Below are 15,406 nucleotides of genomic sequence, written 5' to 3'. Positions count from 1 at the left end.
AAATTCCTTCCAGTAGCACCTTAGAAACCAACTAAGTTTGTTATTGGTATGAGCTTTCGTGCACACTTAGTAGTATGCTTCTTAGTAGCTGCTGCCTGGGGGTGGGGCTGAGCTCCCTGAGAGAAATTCAAGGGTGGATTTGCAGCCTCCCCCCCCCCCGAAATTTACATCTGTGAGTTGGAATATAGTTTATAACGTTGAATGCAAAGACCTCATATATACTTTATAGAAACATCATATATACTTTATAAACATAATAAAAATTTCAGAATATTCCTGCACAAATTTGGCCCCGTGGTAGCCCACAGTTGGCTGATGACAACCTTTCATGTTATTCTCTTCCCTTCAATTATTACAGTTCCACATACTATAATTAATCATACTGGTGGTGCAATAAAAATAAATGGTTCACATTGAATTAATCCCTGGAAGGCTTCATTCCAAAACTATTATTATATGGTCTCAGACCATTAGCCTTATTGTCCTATATAAAAGGGTGTTGCAAGTATATGTCTGTGTAAATTAAAAGCCAACAGAGAAGGAGCATCCTACACAGCCAGAAGTGCTAGACGGAGACAAGTGACAGAGTGAGAGAGAGAAGGCAGGAAAATGTTTGGCATACGATTATTTTTGATTGCTCTGCTGGTGGGTCTTTTGATTCTGTACTTCCTGAAACAGCTCTGGTGGTCACGCAGACACTTCCCTCCAGGGCCCCTTCCACTTCCTGCCATTGGAAGCATGTGGCGGACTGCGATCAGGCTCTATCAAGAGACATTCACTAAGGTACTTCTTTCTAAATAATTGGCTGAGAAGGAGAATTCATGAAGCGAAGCATGAATTATTTTCTTCTCGTGGTAACTGTGGTTAACTATGGTCTTTGTGAAATCTTCTGGCATGAATTGTACATGGGAAATCAGTATGTAATATCTAGGAGACTAAGGGTGCAGTCTTCCGGGACGTGGCGGATGTTCAAAGGCAGTTAGTTTAAGCACTCATGTTATTTTCACACCAACCCTGTGGTTGGGCTGAGAGCTAGAGACTAGCCCAAGGTTACTCAGTGAGCTCTGGGGCAGAATTGTGCTTTCTACCTGCTTCTTCCCAATCCCAGTCCAGCACTCTGCCCATTGGAAAGTCATCAAAGAAAAGCATCTCGCCAGGGCTGGGTACTCTAACGAATTTAACCTGAAAGGCATTTTGAAAGTGTCTGGCACACTCAAGAACTGACTTCTTGTTAGCATCTTTGAGTTACAGAAAGACCTCTGAAGTGTCTTCAGAGGCCAGTGCACTCTCACACACTTGTGGGTAGATTCAGGGACAGAAAATCTGATAGCTTAGTTCAGACTGGAGAATAAATAGGCTTCTTCTTTTTTCAGCTGCCCAGATAAAAAGTGAAATGCGCAAATACTGGTACTTTAAAATCCGATTCACAGTATGAATGACCAATGCCAAATGGGCAAACCCCCTCTTGCTCAAAAAATTTAAAGGTACAGGAAAGGTTAGCTATGTAGGCATGCTAGGATTGAAACATAGAATCATAGAATCATAGAATCATAGAGTTGGAAGAGACCACAATGGCCATCGAGTCCAACCCCCTGCCAAGCAGGAAACACCATCAGAGCACTCCTGACATATGGTTGTCAAGCCTCTGCTTAAAGACCTCCAAAGAAGGAGACTCCACCACACTCCTTGGCAGCAAATTCCACTGTCGAACAGCTCTTACTGTCAGGAAGTTCTTCCTAATGTTTAGGTGGAATCTTCTTTCTTCTAGTTTGGATCCATTGCTCCGTGTCCGCTTCTCTGGAGCAGCAGAAAACAACCTTTCTCCCTCCTCTATGTGACATCCTTTTATATATTTGAACATGGCTATCATATCACCCCTTAACCACCTCTTCTCCAGGCTAAACATGCCCAGCTCCCTTAGCCGTTCCTCATAAGGCATCGTTTCCAGGCCTTTGACCATTTTGGTTGCCCTCCTCTGGACACGTTCCAGTTTGTCAGTGTCCTTCTTGAACTGTGGTGCCCAGAACTGGACACAGTACTCCAGGTGAGGTCTGACCAGAGCAGAATACAGTGGCACTATTACTTCCCTTGATCTAGATGCTATACTCCTATTGATGCAGCCCAGAATTGCATTGGCTTTTTTAGCTGCCGCGTCACACTGTTGGCTCATGTCAAGTTTGTGGTCAACCAAGACTCCTAGATCCTTTTCACATGTACTGCTCTCAAGCCAGGTGTCACCCATCTTGTATTTGTGCCTCTCATTTTTTTTGCCCAAGTGCAATACTTTACATTTCTCCCTGTTAAAATTCATCTTGTTTGTTTTGGCCCAGTTCTCTAATCTGTCAAGGTCGTTTTGAAGTGTGATCCTGTCCTCTGGGGTGTTAGCCACCCCTCCCAGTTTGGTGTCATCTGCAAATTTGATCAGGATGCCCTTGAGTCCATCATCCAAGTCGTTGATAAAGATGTTGAATAAGACCGGGCCCAAGACAGAACCCTGTGGCACCCCACTAGTCACTCTTCTCCAGGATGAAGAGGAACCATTGATGAGCACCCTTTGGGTTCGGTCAGTCACATGAGGTTGTACAATGAGAGTGGCTCAGAAAACTCAGAAGAGGGAAGAAAAAAGCTAAGCAATTTATCGGCAGCGAGTGATCAGTGTGTTTGTTTCAGCTCAGAAGCATATCCAGTGGAGCCACAACAATGTGTTCCATTTAACTTCCAGCTAGGAGGCATATTAGCTCATAACCACATGTGCTGATGCATTTATCTGTTTCAAAATGTTGCTGCACCAGATTACTCAAGCAGCTGCTAGCAGTTGGCCCCAAAGGGAGATGGATTACCAGTTAGTGATGTTACCAGGCACACCCATTAGAAACCTACCACACAGCTGGCTGAAACATCAAATGTGTTACCAAAGTAGATGGCAGAGGCATCTCTGGGTGCTGTCCCATCTGTTTGCAACATCACTTTATGCATGATAAAGTATACCCTAGATGCTGCTATGCCATCAAACCAAGTCTTCATACTTCTCCTTTCAGCAGATCCTCTGGCACAGCTCACAAGCTCTTCTTAATGAATATATTCACACTGTATGTTGTTGTTCCCTCCCCTCAGTTAGTACTTCCCCACCCTCCCTGAATTCTAGAAACCTGAGTTCCCTTTTAGGCATGTATGCAGGTAGCTGATTACCTGTGCACAGACCTTTTTTATGAAGGGGGGGGGGCAGGAGATGCAAGTTTTCTGATATATCAGACTTGCGCAAAACAGTATGCTAAAAAGCAGTGTGTGTCTCGCTTGACCCCACCAGTAGCCCACCCTCCTTCAGTTCTGGAAACCTGAGGTCCATTGTGGGCATGCGCACATGGATTTGTTCACCTGTGTGTACACAGACAGTTTTCCACCCCCTGAGATAGTTTTCTGATATACCAGGCTTGTACAAAACAGTGGTTTGAAGGGGGAAATGTGGGGAAATGGCCAGCAGCCCACAGAGGAATGTCTTGTTATCAAAAGAAGGGGAATGTGATGATTAGGGATGGAGGGGAAATTCAAATTATTTAAAGAGCAGCCAGACAACTTCACGACTTACTAGCAGTCCAGGTATACAGGTGGTGATAGATAGGAGTGGCTGGATGGATCAGGCAAAAGTGGGGCCAGTGGGGCCAGGCAAAAAGAAGAGTGGCTGTCTACGTCGCCTCCAGATTTGAAGCACTTAGGTGTGGCTGCCTCGTTCTCAAACAATCTCTGGAAGCCCTGGGTGAAGGGATGAGGTCAAACAGACTGAAGCTGAATTGAGAAGTTGGAGGTGATACTCCATGCCAAGTGAGACAATGCTCATATTCCAAGTTAGATTTCAAGCCCGGGCACAACTGAAGCTAATTGATTACTGGTATATCCCTTCATTTTGCTGTGTCTTTTAATGCTATGGGAGCAACTACATTCTTTGTGAGCAGCTCCAACTGGAACAACTTGTAATTTGCTGTAACCCTGAATGTTGCTGCAATCATTCTTCCTTCTGGTTTTATTTCCATTTCCATTGGATGAGATGGCAGGACATCCAGAACTGGAATCATCAGTGTGTTGTTGTTGTTGTTGTTGTTGTTGTTGTTATAACTAATAGGAGTGTGCCAGATTTAGATTGGATCACAGTTTGATTTGATTTGATTTCCACTTCCCAATCTACTATTTGCCTACTTGTGCAAATTAAACAAATACAAATCATTGCCATATATTTTGACCTTTGCGGCAAATCTGCTTTAGAAAGGTATGATCTGAATTTGTTAAAAACAACCACCACCAAACATGAATTTTCCCACCGTTTCATCTTATTCTGCCTTCCAGTTAAAAACACCCAGCCCACATTAACAGACTAGCTGGTTAGCAGACACAATAAGGATATGAAAACTTGGGGCAGTTGTCCATGGAAGAGCCTTTGCTTTTTGAATAAAGCCATGCAGAAACTGACAATAACCTTGCAAGAGTATGATGGAACAGGCCTACAAGCATGCATGGATATGCACTGTATCAAAAATCAGATTACCATTATGTATCCTACTTTGGTGCCATGAATAAAGAGAACTGGATATAACCAGAAGACACAGACTAGGTGAGAGAACCTGAAGTTCACAAATTAACCTGAAAGAACTGTGTGACTAATGTCTCTCCTCTCTTTTGATCCAAATGGCAGCGGACAAAACAAAATGGAAACACGGAGCGACCTGTGATGCCTTTCCTTAGAGCTGTAGCAAATGAAAAGGGTAAGTTGTTCCAAGGAAGAAGGGTTCTTTTTCTACTGGTCTTCTCTCCAGAGACATCTTAAGAGAGCAGTTCCCAAGTGTTAAAATGTAAGACCTGAGCCTTTCCAGTGTTCTGTTGAAGGTCGTAAGAGGTTTAATTGCAAGGTATAAGTAGTAGTCATTATACCTGTTAAATATTAAAAGTAATTATTTGGGGTTCATTTGTAAAGGCATGACCCAAATACAAAAGTGGGTCATGACCTACAAGTTGGGAAATGCTTCCTTAAGCCAGTCCTGTGATAGAATCCCTAACAACTGAAGGGTTGTTTTTTTGTTTATATTCCACCTATAATCAGAAGATCTCAGGGCAGGTCATAATCAGCTACAATATCAATTAAACAACAAAAATAATAACCCACAGCCCAAAATCTCGAACATCTCTCAGCTGAATATTAGTTACCAAAAGCCTTCACAAAAAGCCATGTTTTCTACTGGCATCTGAATGAGAGCAACACAAAAGGGAGTTGAATTTCATGGGCTAGGGAGCTGAGGATCTCGAGCGCCAACACACAGAAAGCCCACCCATGCCTTATTTCCAAAGGTATCGTACCTTTGGGTGGAATACTGAGGATGGCTCCCCAGGAGGTCTTAATTCAAGGGCAGGACTATACAGAGAAAGGTCTCTAGATTATTCAATGCTTTCTAGATTATTCGTAACACCTGGCTTTTGGATCAGATATGTTTCGGTAGCTGATGCAATTCTTTCACAACAGATGTAACATGGCTCTGACTAGTTTATTATAATTTATATAATTTATTATAATTTATAAAAAATTATTAATATAGTGACTCCTAGCCAAGCTGCCTATTTCACTAGCTGCAGTTCCCAAGCAGATCTCACTGCAGTGATCCAAACAGGAGGTTATCAGAGCATGCATTTCTGTGGCTAGTCTTGTTTGAGGAACATCTATAGCTGCCAAAGAAACCAGGGCTGGGGGAAGACACAGTGCCCCCTAAGATCCTTGGGTTTCCAGTGACGAGACAAGGTCCAATAGTTACTTTCGTAACTTGCAAGTCAAGTGCAGCTAGGGTGAGAATCCTGCAAGTGACGCTACAGTCATCACCAGATGCATGCTTTCCAAATTATAATTTCAAAACGAAAGCCAGGTGAATCCCCACAGGTGAATGTTACAGCCTTGATGGTAGACATTGACAGCAGAAACCAAGTGTTCAAAGGTGCAGCTGAGTACTGTATCTACTTTGTTTAGAACAGCTAGTCCTTATGCCATAAACTTTGCTAACCATAGTCTCCACAAATGACAGAGAGTTTTGGGTCTTTGTATTCCGTGAATAGTTGGCTTGAATATAGTATCTCTAAGAGGCATTTCATACAATACTTTTAATGGTTCAGATCTTGTATTTTCCAATGAACGCATCTGGAAGCAACAGAGACAGATTGGGCAGTCTGTTATGAAGAAGCTGGCGATGAGGAAGCAAGGGTTGGAGCACTATATAAAAGAGGAGGCCCATCAGCTTGTGGGTACCTTTGCCCATGTAAAAGGTATGTGATACTACTAGATGATTTTATTTGTTCATATGAATATTTATATTAATACCACCCTCACAAAAAGTGTCAGGGCAGTGTACAGCAATATAAAACCATTAAAAGAACCATTAAAATGACTAGCATGATTATAATAATCATAAAAATGACAATGCTTGCAGATATCTTAGTCTCCAGGTTTTGCTTTGTTTCCTTTGCAATCTATGCATATTTTGGAGCAGAATGAGATGCATTTTAGTTGCTTTTTAATATGTTAAGAAAATTGCTTCTTTAGTCCCACTATGAAATTTTACTCTTAGTATTATCATGAGAACAAGATTGATGTCTTCACTTCATATAGCTGCAAAAATCTTCACTTTCAGGGCAGCCATTCGACCCTTTGTTACCCATCACTAATTCAGTGTGCAATGTGGTATGCGCTATGGCTTTTGGACATCGGTATTGTGCTGAAGATGAAAATTTCCAGAAGCTCACTGAAGCTATTGATCTTGCCTTAAAATGTGGAGGTAGCTTCATTTATGCTGTAAGTAGACTTTTTCTTTCCAGCTGAGTCACACAGGTGTCCCCAGAGCCCTAGCCTCCTGCTAGCATTCAGAGAGACACTGTGGTTGGTCACAGATGAAGGGAACCTGACCTGAAATGCCCCTTCAGCCTTGGGGCAAACACTATTCATCAGTCTAACCCATTTCACAGAGATATTATGAAAAAAGTGGAGAGCCATACACTAGGTTCTTTCAAGGAAAGATGGGGTTAATTTTAACTAATGATCATTCTTAGGCTACATACGCATTCCATTTTCTCCTTCATGGATCACTGCCTTGCCGTGGCGAAGGGGCTTGAACAACACAAAGAAGCTATGAGCTATGCCGAGCAGGGCACCCAAGATGGACAGGTCATAGTGGAAAGTTTTGACCAAACGTGATCCACCTGTAGTAGGAACCGGCAAGCCACTCCAGTATTCCTGCCAAGAAAACTCAATGGACAAAGACAACAGGCGTATAAAAGTTATGACGCTGGAAGATGAGCCCCTCAGGTCAGAAGGCATCCAACATGCTACTGAGGAAGAGCAGAGGACTACAAGTAGATTCAGAGCTGATGAAGCGGCTGGGCCAAAGCCGAAAGGACGCTCAGTTGCGGATAGGTCTGGAAGTGAAAGGAAAGTCCAATGCTTTAAAGAAAAATATTGCATAGGAACCTAGAATGTAAGAACCATGAACCTTGGTTAGCTGGATGTGGTCAAAAATGAGATGGCAAGAATAAATATTGATTAATAAATATTTTAATATAAATATATAATAAATATTTTAAATACATATTTAATATTAAATATTTAATAAATATTGAATAGTGCTCACTGGAAGGACAGATCCTGAAGCTGAGGCTCCAATACTTCACCTCATGAGAAGAGAAGACTCCCTGGAAAAGACCCTGATGTTGAGAAAGATTGAGGGCACAAGGAGAAGGGGACGACAGAGGACGAGATGGTTGGACAGTGTTCTCGAAGCTACGAACATGAGTTTGACCAAACTGTGGGAGGCAGTGGAAGACAGGAGTGCCTGGCGTGCTTTGGTCCATGGGGTCATGAAGAGCTGGATACGACTAAACGACTAAACGACTAAACAACAACAACACATACTCTGCATCTGAAGACCACATTCCCAGCATGCTTGCACTCCTGTCTTGGTGATGTCTATACTGGCTTGGTCATGTACGTAGATGGCAGAATCCCTAGGGACGTGCTCTGTGGGGAGCTGGCTTCAGGCACCAGGCCATCTGGCAGACCAACTTTGTGCTACAAAGATATTTTCAAACATCAGACATGAAGGCTAGCAACATCAGTCTCACACACACCCTTTGTAGGAATCCCTTGCAGATGACCACAGTGCTTGGAGACCGTCAGGTCATGTATCCACAGCAGTGACCAGAGGAAGAATGACTGATGGGAGGAGCTCAGAGACAAGAAATGCCATGGTGCATCCAGAGGCCTCGCCTGTCTTTAGTGCGGAGGAGACATCCCCAAAAGTAATGTCATCCTCCTCCATCTGCTAAACCAAGTTTATTGCTTTGCAATACTGCAGGTGAACTTCTGGGAAAGTGATAAAAGGAGAAGGATAACATCACATTCTGCAGTGTGTTCCTCACCCAGAGATTAGGAAATGGATAGTACTCCATTGACTCTCTTCCCTTGGAGGTGGAAGATGGGCATCAAGATTGCTGGTAGGGAGGGAAGCTGTGATACCTTCCATATTAGGCAGCCCTACATCCTCATAATCCTGATTAATCCAGAGTAAATGGATTAGGTTCTCTGTATGTTCGTTAGACAGCCATAAAGATATTATGGGTTAGTGCTGGTACTGCCCAAATGCAATGGGAATCGTGTAGAATAAAATTCTGCTCTTATATATTATTAATAAATATAATTTGCATGTTTTGGGAAAGCCACAAATACCAGTGTTCCCACAACTACTATTGTACCAGAAATATGGGATAGGGTGATTTGTTACGATGTCAAATTTTCATTTACAACTTCTACTAGAGTAAACTAGTGGATATGGGAATCAGAAAAAGGTGTTTCACTCACTGAGCTCCAAGATACCAGGATGCCAGCAGGTTAGGAAAGGCTGATCTCAACCATGATACCAAATAGGCATCCAAAAGAAGTTGGGTCATGGGACATGTTACTGGGCTTCTTCATGGTAATTACTGGCTTTTGTTTTTACTTCCCTTGAAGCTCTATGAAATGTTCCCTTGGATCCTGAAGCGTCTTCCAGGGCCACACAAGAAGGCTCTGTCCTCTAGGGAGTTTGTGCTTTTATTTGCAAAGGAGGAGATGAAGAAGCATGAAGAACATCATCTCCTACGTGAGCCACAGGATTTCACTGATTTCTATCTACTTCAAATGGAGAAAGTAAGTATCTGTTTTATATGTGAACAATTCCCTGCAAGGATTGTAAGGCAACCACCAGGATTTTCTGGGTTGCTGATAATATTTGCATTCAGTCCCCCCTCAATGGCACTTCCCAGAGATTATTGTTAGCTAGTAAAGTGGATTACAAACCCCACATGTGCATGCACTGAAAATAATGGGAAAAGAAATATTTTTGTATGTTTGATGGCAAATATGCTTGAATGGTCAAGGGCATTCAAATACATACTTTGTGTAATTATGCTATTTAAATGACTAAAGATTAGTCTCCTTTCCAAATTAAAACATGTTCTGAGATTGCAGAAAAGATAATGTTTTTTATTCACCCTGATTATGTGAATTTATTTCTTACAATTTTGACTTTCCCTTTAGGGATGGGGGTGAAATTTGATTCCGTTTGCATAAAAGCATGGCTTTTATGCTTGGTTTAAGCGAACTGAAATGCAGCCTACTTCAAAATCAACACTTCTCTGAATCTTACAGTGCAGTTCTTCAGCAAAATAATGTGTACAAAAATGCATGTAGTAGGATAGTGAGCATATAAATGTATATATTAGTGTGTGTGCGGGGGGGGAATGTCAGAAAAGTGCACATTAGGCAAAATTACACTTATTTATTAAGAGAAATTAGCACTAAGATGCTGATGGAATTTCATGTGAACTTTTTTTAAAAAAGAAATTTGCAAACTAGTAAGGAAATGTGGAGAACCAAACTTAAGGTTGAGAAAATGAGAAACAGTGGCAAATTTAACTATTATTTAACTCAAATTCCACTTAGAACTCCCACCAGTTCTAAAAAATTTAAAGGGAGGAAAGATCTTTAAGCAGAGCTCCATAGGTACAGGTTTCTGTGGGCTCAGTGGGAAAGTTGAGAAAAATAGATCCCAGAATCCACTTTATAGGGTCCAGGGGGATCCAAATCGAAAGTTTGTTCAGGCAAAACCAGAGAAAAGGGTTTGAGAATAAAACACTGATGTCTTAACCTTACAAGGAACTAATCTAAAACACAAGAAATTTCATTTTTCCTGCTTCCATTCTGTTCCATGGCTCTGCAAAAAGAAGACCCTGTTTCCCCAGCACACTGGGGGGGGGGGGGTTGTGTGCATAAAGATCCTCAGCAACCCAGATTTGATATGCATGAATCTACTACACACTTACTACCTCATAATCTCAAAATGTTTGGGAAGAACTGCTGCTTTGCTGTCTGCTGTTTTAGAAGGATGCCCGAGATGTCCTTTTTTTAACCCACCCACCCCTTCAATGTCAGTGTAGGATTACTAATGAAGGTACAGAACTGCATGCAAGGATTTCTTCATGCTCACCTGTCATGCTGGGATGGCCAGGATGCAATTTGTTACAAATAATCTTTCATCTTTCTACTGCCATCAACAGAGCCAAGGTGACCCCAACTCTGTCTATAATGCAGAGAACCTGGCCCAGTGTATACTTGACCTCTTTATAGCAGGGACAGAGACAACCGCTACTACTCTGCAGTGGGCACTGCTCCTCATGGCAACTCATCCAGATATCCAAGGTGAGTCCTGTGCGATGCCTTTCATGCAGCAATGTTTTGGTTAAGGGTGTGAGGCCTTATGAAATATGAAGAAAAATGACAAGATTCTATCTACTTTCAACCGTCTGTATGGAGAAACAGCTGAGTTAAGAATCTTAACAGTGAACCAACAGGCCAACAGGTACAAACAAGAGGGATAGCTCAGATTTCCTTTTTGCCAGGTCCCCTGCAATTTCCCTGGTTCTGGAGTTTCCAGACTGAAATATATTTGGAGTCCTGCAGTGATTTCATGCTCTTTATTGCAGCTTGTAAAACGGTGACCGAGTTTCCCCCCAAATCTCAGGCTTTTATATACATTAATTACACAATGAGTCCCATCTGATTGACTGATTCTGCTTCCCTCCTGGAGCCTGATTGGTCTTCTCCTGCAGGCCAATCAGTTGTTGCATTCTAGGATCCTACCTGCCTATTGTTCTAGGATCCAAGCTTAGTACATAACACAGACAGACCAGCTCCTATGCCCATTGATTTGGGATAATGGGGAAAAAAACTCTCTCCACTTTACTCAGGATAGTTTACTCTTCTGTTTTCCTGACTCAAGCTCTCTCTCTCTCCCCCTTCAACCCCACACCCTGTAGCAGAATCTCCCACTAGTTTCCAACTTCCATTTCTATTTCTGACTAAAGGAATTGTGAAAATGAGATGGTTCCAGTTTCTCCAAGCTTTGGACTGTATGTAAAAAAAACCCTGTTTTATCTATAGTCAGTTCTGTCCAAGTGGAATCCAACTGCATCTACAGGGAACTGATGTCCATAGGAACACAACCATATTTTGAAGTGTATTTCAGCACCACTGAGTTTCCTTTAAAATGCCTGGATTTTCCACTTCACCCCGTAGCTCAACTGCCTTTCAGGTTTCTTTAATGTAATTGTTAGAAGCAATACAAAAAAGAGAGCACAATTTCAGGCAATATTAGCAAAGCATCCAGAATAAAGCTTCCATTCCCACCATTTTCATCAGAGAAAGTCCACAAGGAGGTGGAAGGTGTTTTGGGTTCCTCTCGGTCAGTCTGCTATCAAGATTGGAAGAAAATGCCATTCACCAGTGCTGTGATTCACGAGATCCAACGCTTAAAATATGCCTCCTTATTCAAGATCATCAGGCAATGTGCAAAGGATGTGAACATCTTTGGATTTCTCATGCCCAGGGTAAGGAAAATTGATACGGTTGTACTCCATATTCCATGAGTAAGGAGCAATGCAGAAGCTTCTGTGTAGAGCATAGACTGAAGGGCAAGCAATTCAATATCCCTTCCCCTGAAAAAGGTATTGCAGTGACCCAGGGTTAATATTCTTTTTAAAATAACTCTCTCCCTGCCCTGCCCCATATTCTTCAAAAGAATAACTGCATGAACAGTGCCTTAACACCGAACTCTCTTCATTTGGTTCCACTGATGGCCATAGCATCTGTGCCAGATTCAAGAATGAGGATTTGAAACAGAACAGCGAATAATGTGTTTTCAGTTTATTCTGAATATGCTTTTTATTACCACTCAGATGAAGCTTGGGCATATAAGAAGTGCGCAAAGATTTGTACTGGGAACGAGGGACAACCTGAATAGCGCTGGTCTGGATGCATTCTAAGTCAATTTTCATTCATTTCAGGGAACTTTTATTAACCCAGATCTGAACTCTGCTGTTCTTGATAATAAGCAATGGAAGACCCCTGAAGAATTCAACCCAAATCATTTTTTGGACAAGGATGGGAATTTTGTGGCCAGGGGAGAATTTCTGCTATTTGGTTCAGGTAAATGTAGCAGTGATTTATTATTATTATTATTATTATTATTATTATTATTATTATTATTATTATAGTTGCTGGGTTGTTTCAGAGAGGCAGATGCTTCTGTAAGGTTTTTATTTCCAAAGAATACATGATTATTTGCTGCTCATAGTGTTGGGGTCATACTGCTCATGATCGTTGGGCACTGAATTACTCTTATGAGTCTTTACTCATAGTGCTTTCAGGCCTCAAGTTTACCAGCTTATCAATATAGATTTGCTTTCACATTTCTATACACTAGGGGTTCGTTAGTTACTGGTTGAAAGCTCAGTCTGTAGATCGTGAGATTCTTAATCTTAGGGTCATTTGTTTGAGCCACGTGTTGGGCAAAAGATTCCTGCATTGCATGAAGGTTGGATTAGACGATCCTCGTGGTCCCTTCCAAGTCTATGATTCTATGAGTTTGTGGGCCAAAGCAAGCCTCTCCCCCCCGCCATTGCAGCCCAAAGTTGAAAAAGGAGGTGTGGAGATAGCAGGAGTTATAACAACAAGGGGAGCTGCTGATGGAACACTTTGGGTAGTGGCAAAGGAGCTTCACCTCCCAACCTGTGTTCCCTACCCAGAGTCAAAACTAGTTGTTGTCTATGGTAGATGTACCTGGAGAATAAGGCTCCATAGGTAATACTCATTTCTTGCCTTTCCTTTCTTTCTTCCACAGTGGATTCTGTGTGCTTGGAGGAGCAGCTTGCAAGAATTGAGCTCTTCATTTTCTTCAGCAATTTGTTGAGGGTGTTCATCTTCCAGCTGCCAAGTGGTGTGAAAAAATCCAGTGAACAGCACAAAGTGGGACTGACAACCTATCCCCATTCTTATAAACTCGTTGCCATTCCTCGCAGCAGGGCATCATAAACTATCAACACAGTTTGAGCAGCCTATTTATTCCCATAAATTTATCGGTTCTGCTCTGAGGTGGAACTTCTATCAAAAGTTGCATTAGACCTACAATATAATACATCGCTAAATCAATTTCTGTTGCCGAATACAGTTCTTCTTTGTTTGCTGTTCATACACAAGTACTCAGTACAGATTTCTTGTGATGTTTAAAACCAGATGTTTATCAGTTTGTGCTTTTCAAAGAACATAAGGAATGCTTATTTATTGAATAAAATTGCTGCTATGGTTTATTTTATCAGCTCGTAGGAGATTGCATATGCTCTCTTAGGTGATGAATTACATCCTAAAAGATATCAGTAGTAGAGTTTGCAGGCCAAAGCCCTGTGACCCCATTGTTGCAGTAGCAACAAATAACTGGACGGGACAATAAGTATATATCGGGATCAAACAGGACACAACTTTGTTGATTATCGATGTGAATGGTTTGGCATCAGAATCAAGCACGTTGCCTCCAAAAGGGGTAGTAGTGACTAGGCAGTAGTTCTTGTAGACCCCCCTTTTAAGTAGTCACACCATTACCTTTCTTGTCTAATGATGCATTAACCACACTCTCAGCCACCCAGCCAACCCCTGTTGGCTAGCCAGAATAAGCCATGATGGGCAAGGGTCAACAGAGCATGGAGTTGGCTGAACTGCTGCAAGAGTCTTGTCCACATCCTCGGGCCATTAAAGCTAAAACCATTTCCATGAAACTGGGTAATATGGTGCACTGCACAGTTCATCAGATCTGTCACAACAGCAACATTATGCCTGTTCTGCGCCCCACAAGGATCAGTTATTAATCTGTGTATTAGTATTAGGTAGAAGGAATAACAACACTGCCCCTTTTAGAAAAGATAGTGCCTTTCCCCACTTCCCCACTGCCTTCAAGGCAGGTTGAGAAATGTAGGCACAGCAATATTCTAGTTCCTATTGGGTCTGCCTCTCAGAGCGGTAAAATACCTCCCTTCTTCCTTTGTTTCAGTCTAGTGCAGGCATGTCCAAAGTCTGGCCTGGTGGCTTAATCCAGCCCGCTGGTCGGTTTAATCCAGCCCCTGTGGCAGTTAATTTCCTGGGGGGGGGGGTCGTGAAATAAGGTCAACAACTTCAATCCTAAAAAAGTTCAAGAACTTTGGTGTAAAATCCCAAGAAAAATCTCTTCAATCCTAAAAAAGCTCAGCAACTTTGGTCAGCCCTCATGCATGTTCACTTCATCAAATCTGGCCCCCTTTGAAAAAAGTTTGGACACCCCTGGTCTACTGCTTGCATACCTAGAAAGAAGGGTGAACTCATTTGTTCTTACATAACCCCATGAACTCCAAAGAGAACTTCATCCTATTGGAATATGATTAATATTTCTATTTGTGCCTTGATTCTCTTCAATAAATCTATGAATGAGAGCTTTGTGGACTTTTGCTGAATACTATCCAGATCGAGAGAGAAGTCTCAGGACGGAATAATGGCGACCCAAGCTTATGTATCCCAAGTGTAAAGAGTGCAGTTGTGCTCATGTCCTGCTTGTGGGCGCCCCCTAGACATCTGGTTGGTCTGATCCAGTGGGGCTCTTCTTCTCTTCCTATTTTGCTTTAGTCAGCAATTGTGTCTGGGTGATGTGAGAGTGAAACCTACGTTTCGTTAATGCTCCAGTGTTGCATCATCTTTCTTGCTCCGCTTCCTGTGGGAGTCATAAAGCCTTAGCAGAGGCTTGTAAAATTGCAGGGACCCCCTGACCTCGTGACCAGCACTCCAAGCTTTACAATGTATTGGAATGTATTGACTTTAAATGGAGTTGTGTTTCCTCTGGGCTGTGATGACCCTATATGGCGATGGGTGGGTAAAAGCCATGACCAGATGTAGGTAACGTGAGACATTGGCAAACGGCCATGCGACAGGAGAGAGGAGAGAACAAAGGATAATAAAAGATACCGGAGAGGAGAGAAGGAGTTCGAATGAGCT

General features: G+C 42.2%; 1 protein-coding gene across 3 annotated transcripts; it reads left to right on the top strand.

Annotated features, from left to right (window-relative positions):
- Positions 1–516: 516 nt before the first annotated feature.
- On the top strand, positions 517–14,850 carry LOC310762221 (cytochrome P450 2J5-like). Of its 3 annotated transcripts, none has more exons than XM_083612917.1 (9): positions 517–783; positions 4,685–4,754; positions 6,145–6,294; positions 6,660–6,820; positions 9,029–9,205; positions 10,615–10,756; positions 11,756–11,943; positions 12,400–12,541; positions 13,236–14,850. In XM_083612917.1, the coding sequence occupies exons 1-9, from the start codon at positions 610–612 to the stop codon at positions 13,424–13,426; spliced, it is 1,395 nt and encodes a 464-aa protein (XP_083469043.1). In that variant the 5' UTR covers positions 517–609; the 3' UTR covers positions 13,427–14,850. The 3 variants fall into 3 exon arrangements, with proteins under 3 accessions (XP_083469043.1, XP_083469044.1, XP_083469045.1); XM_083612918.1 differs by lacking the exon at positions 517–783 and adding an exon at positions 4,028–4,072; XM_083612919.1 differs by lacking the exon at positions 517–783 and adding an exon at positions 4,079–4,603.
- Positions 14,851–15,406: the final 556 nt, after the last annotated feature.

The sequence above is a fragment of the Podarcis filfolensis genome (genome assembly GCF_964270895.1).
Source record: "Podarcis filfolensis genome assembly, chromosome: 5".
Classification (NCBI taxonomy): domain Eukaryota; kingdom Metazoa; phylum Chordata; class Lepidosauria; order Squamata; family Lacertidae; genus Podarcis; species Podarcis filfolensis.
Note: the sequence above shows the minus strand (reverse complement) of the source record. Positions and strands in the feature narration are given on the sequence as shown.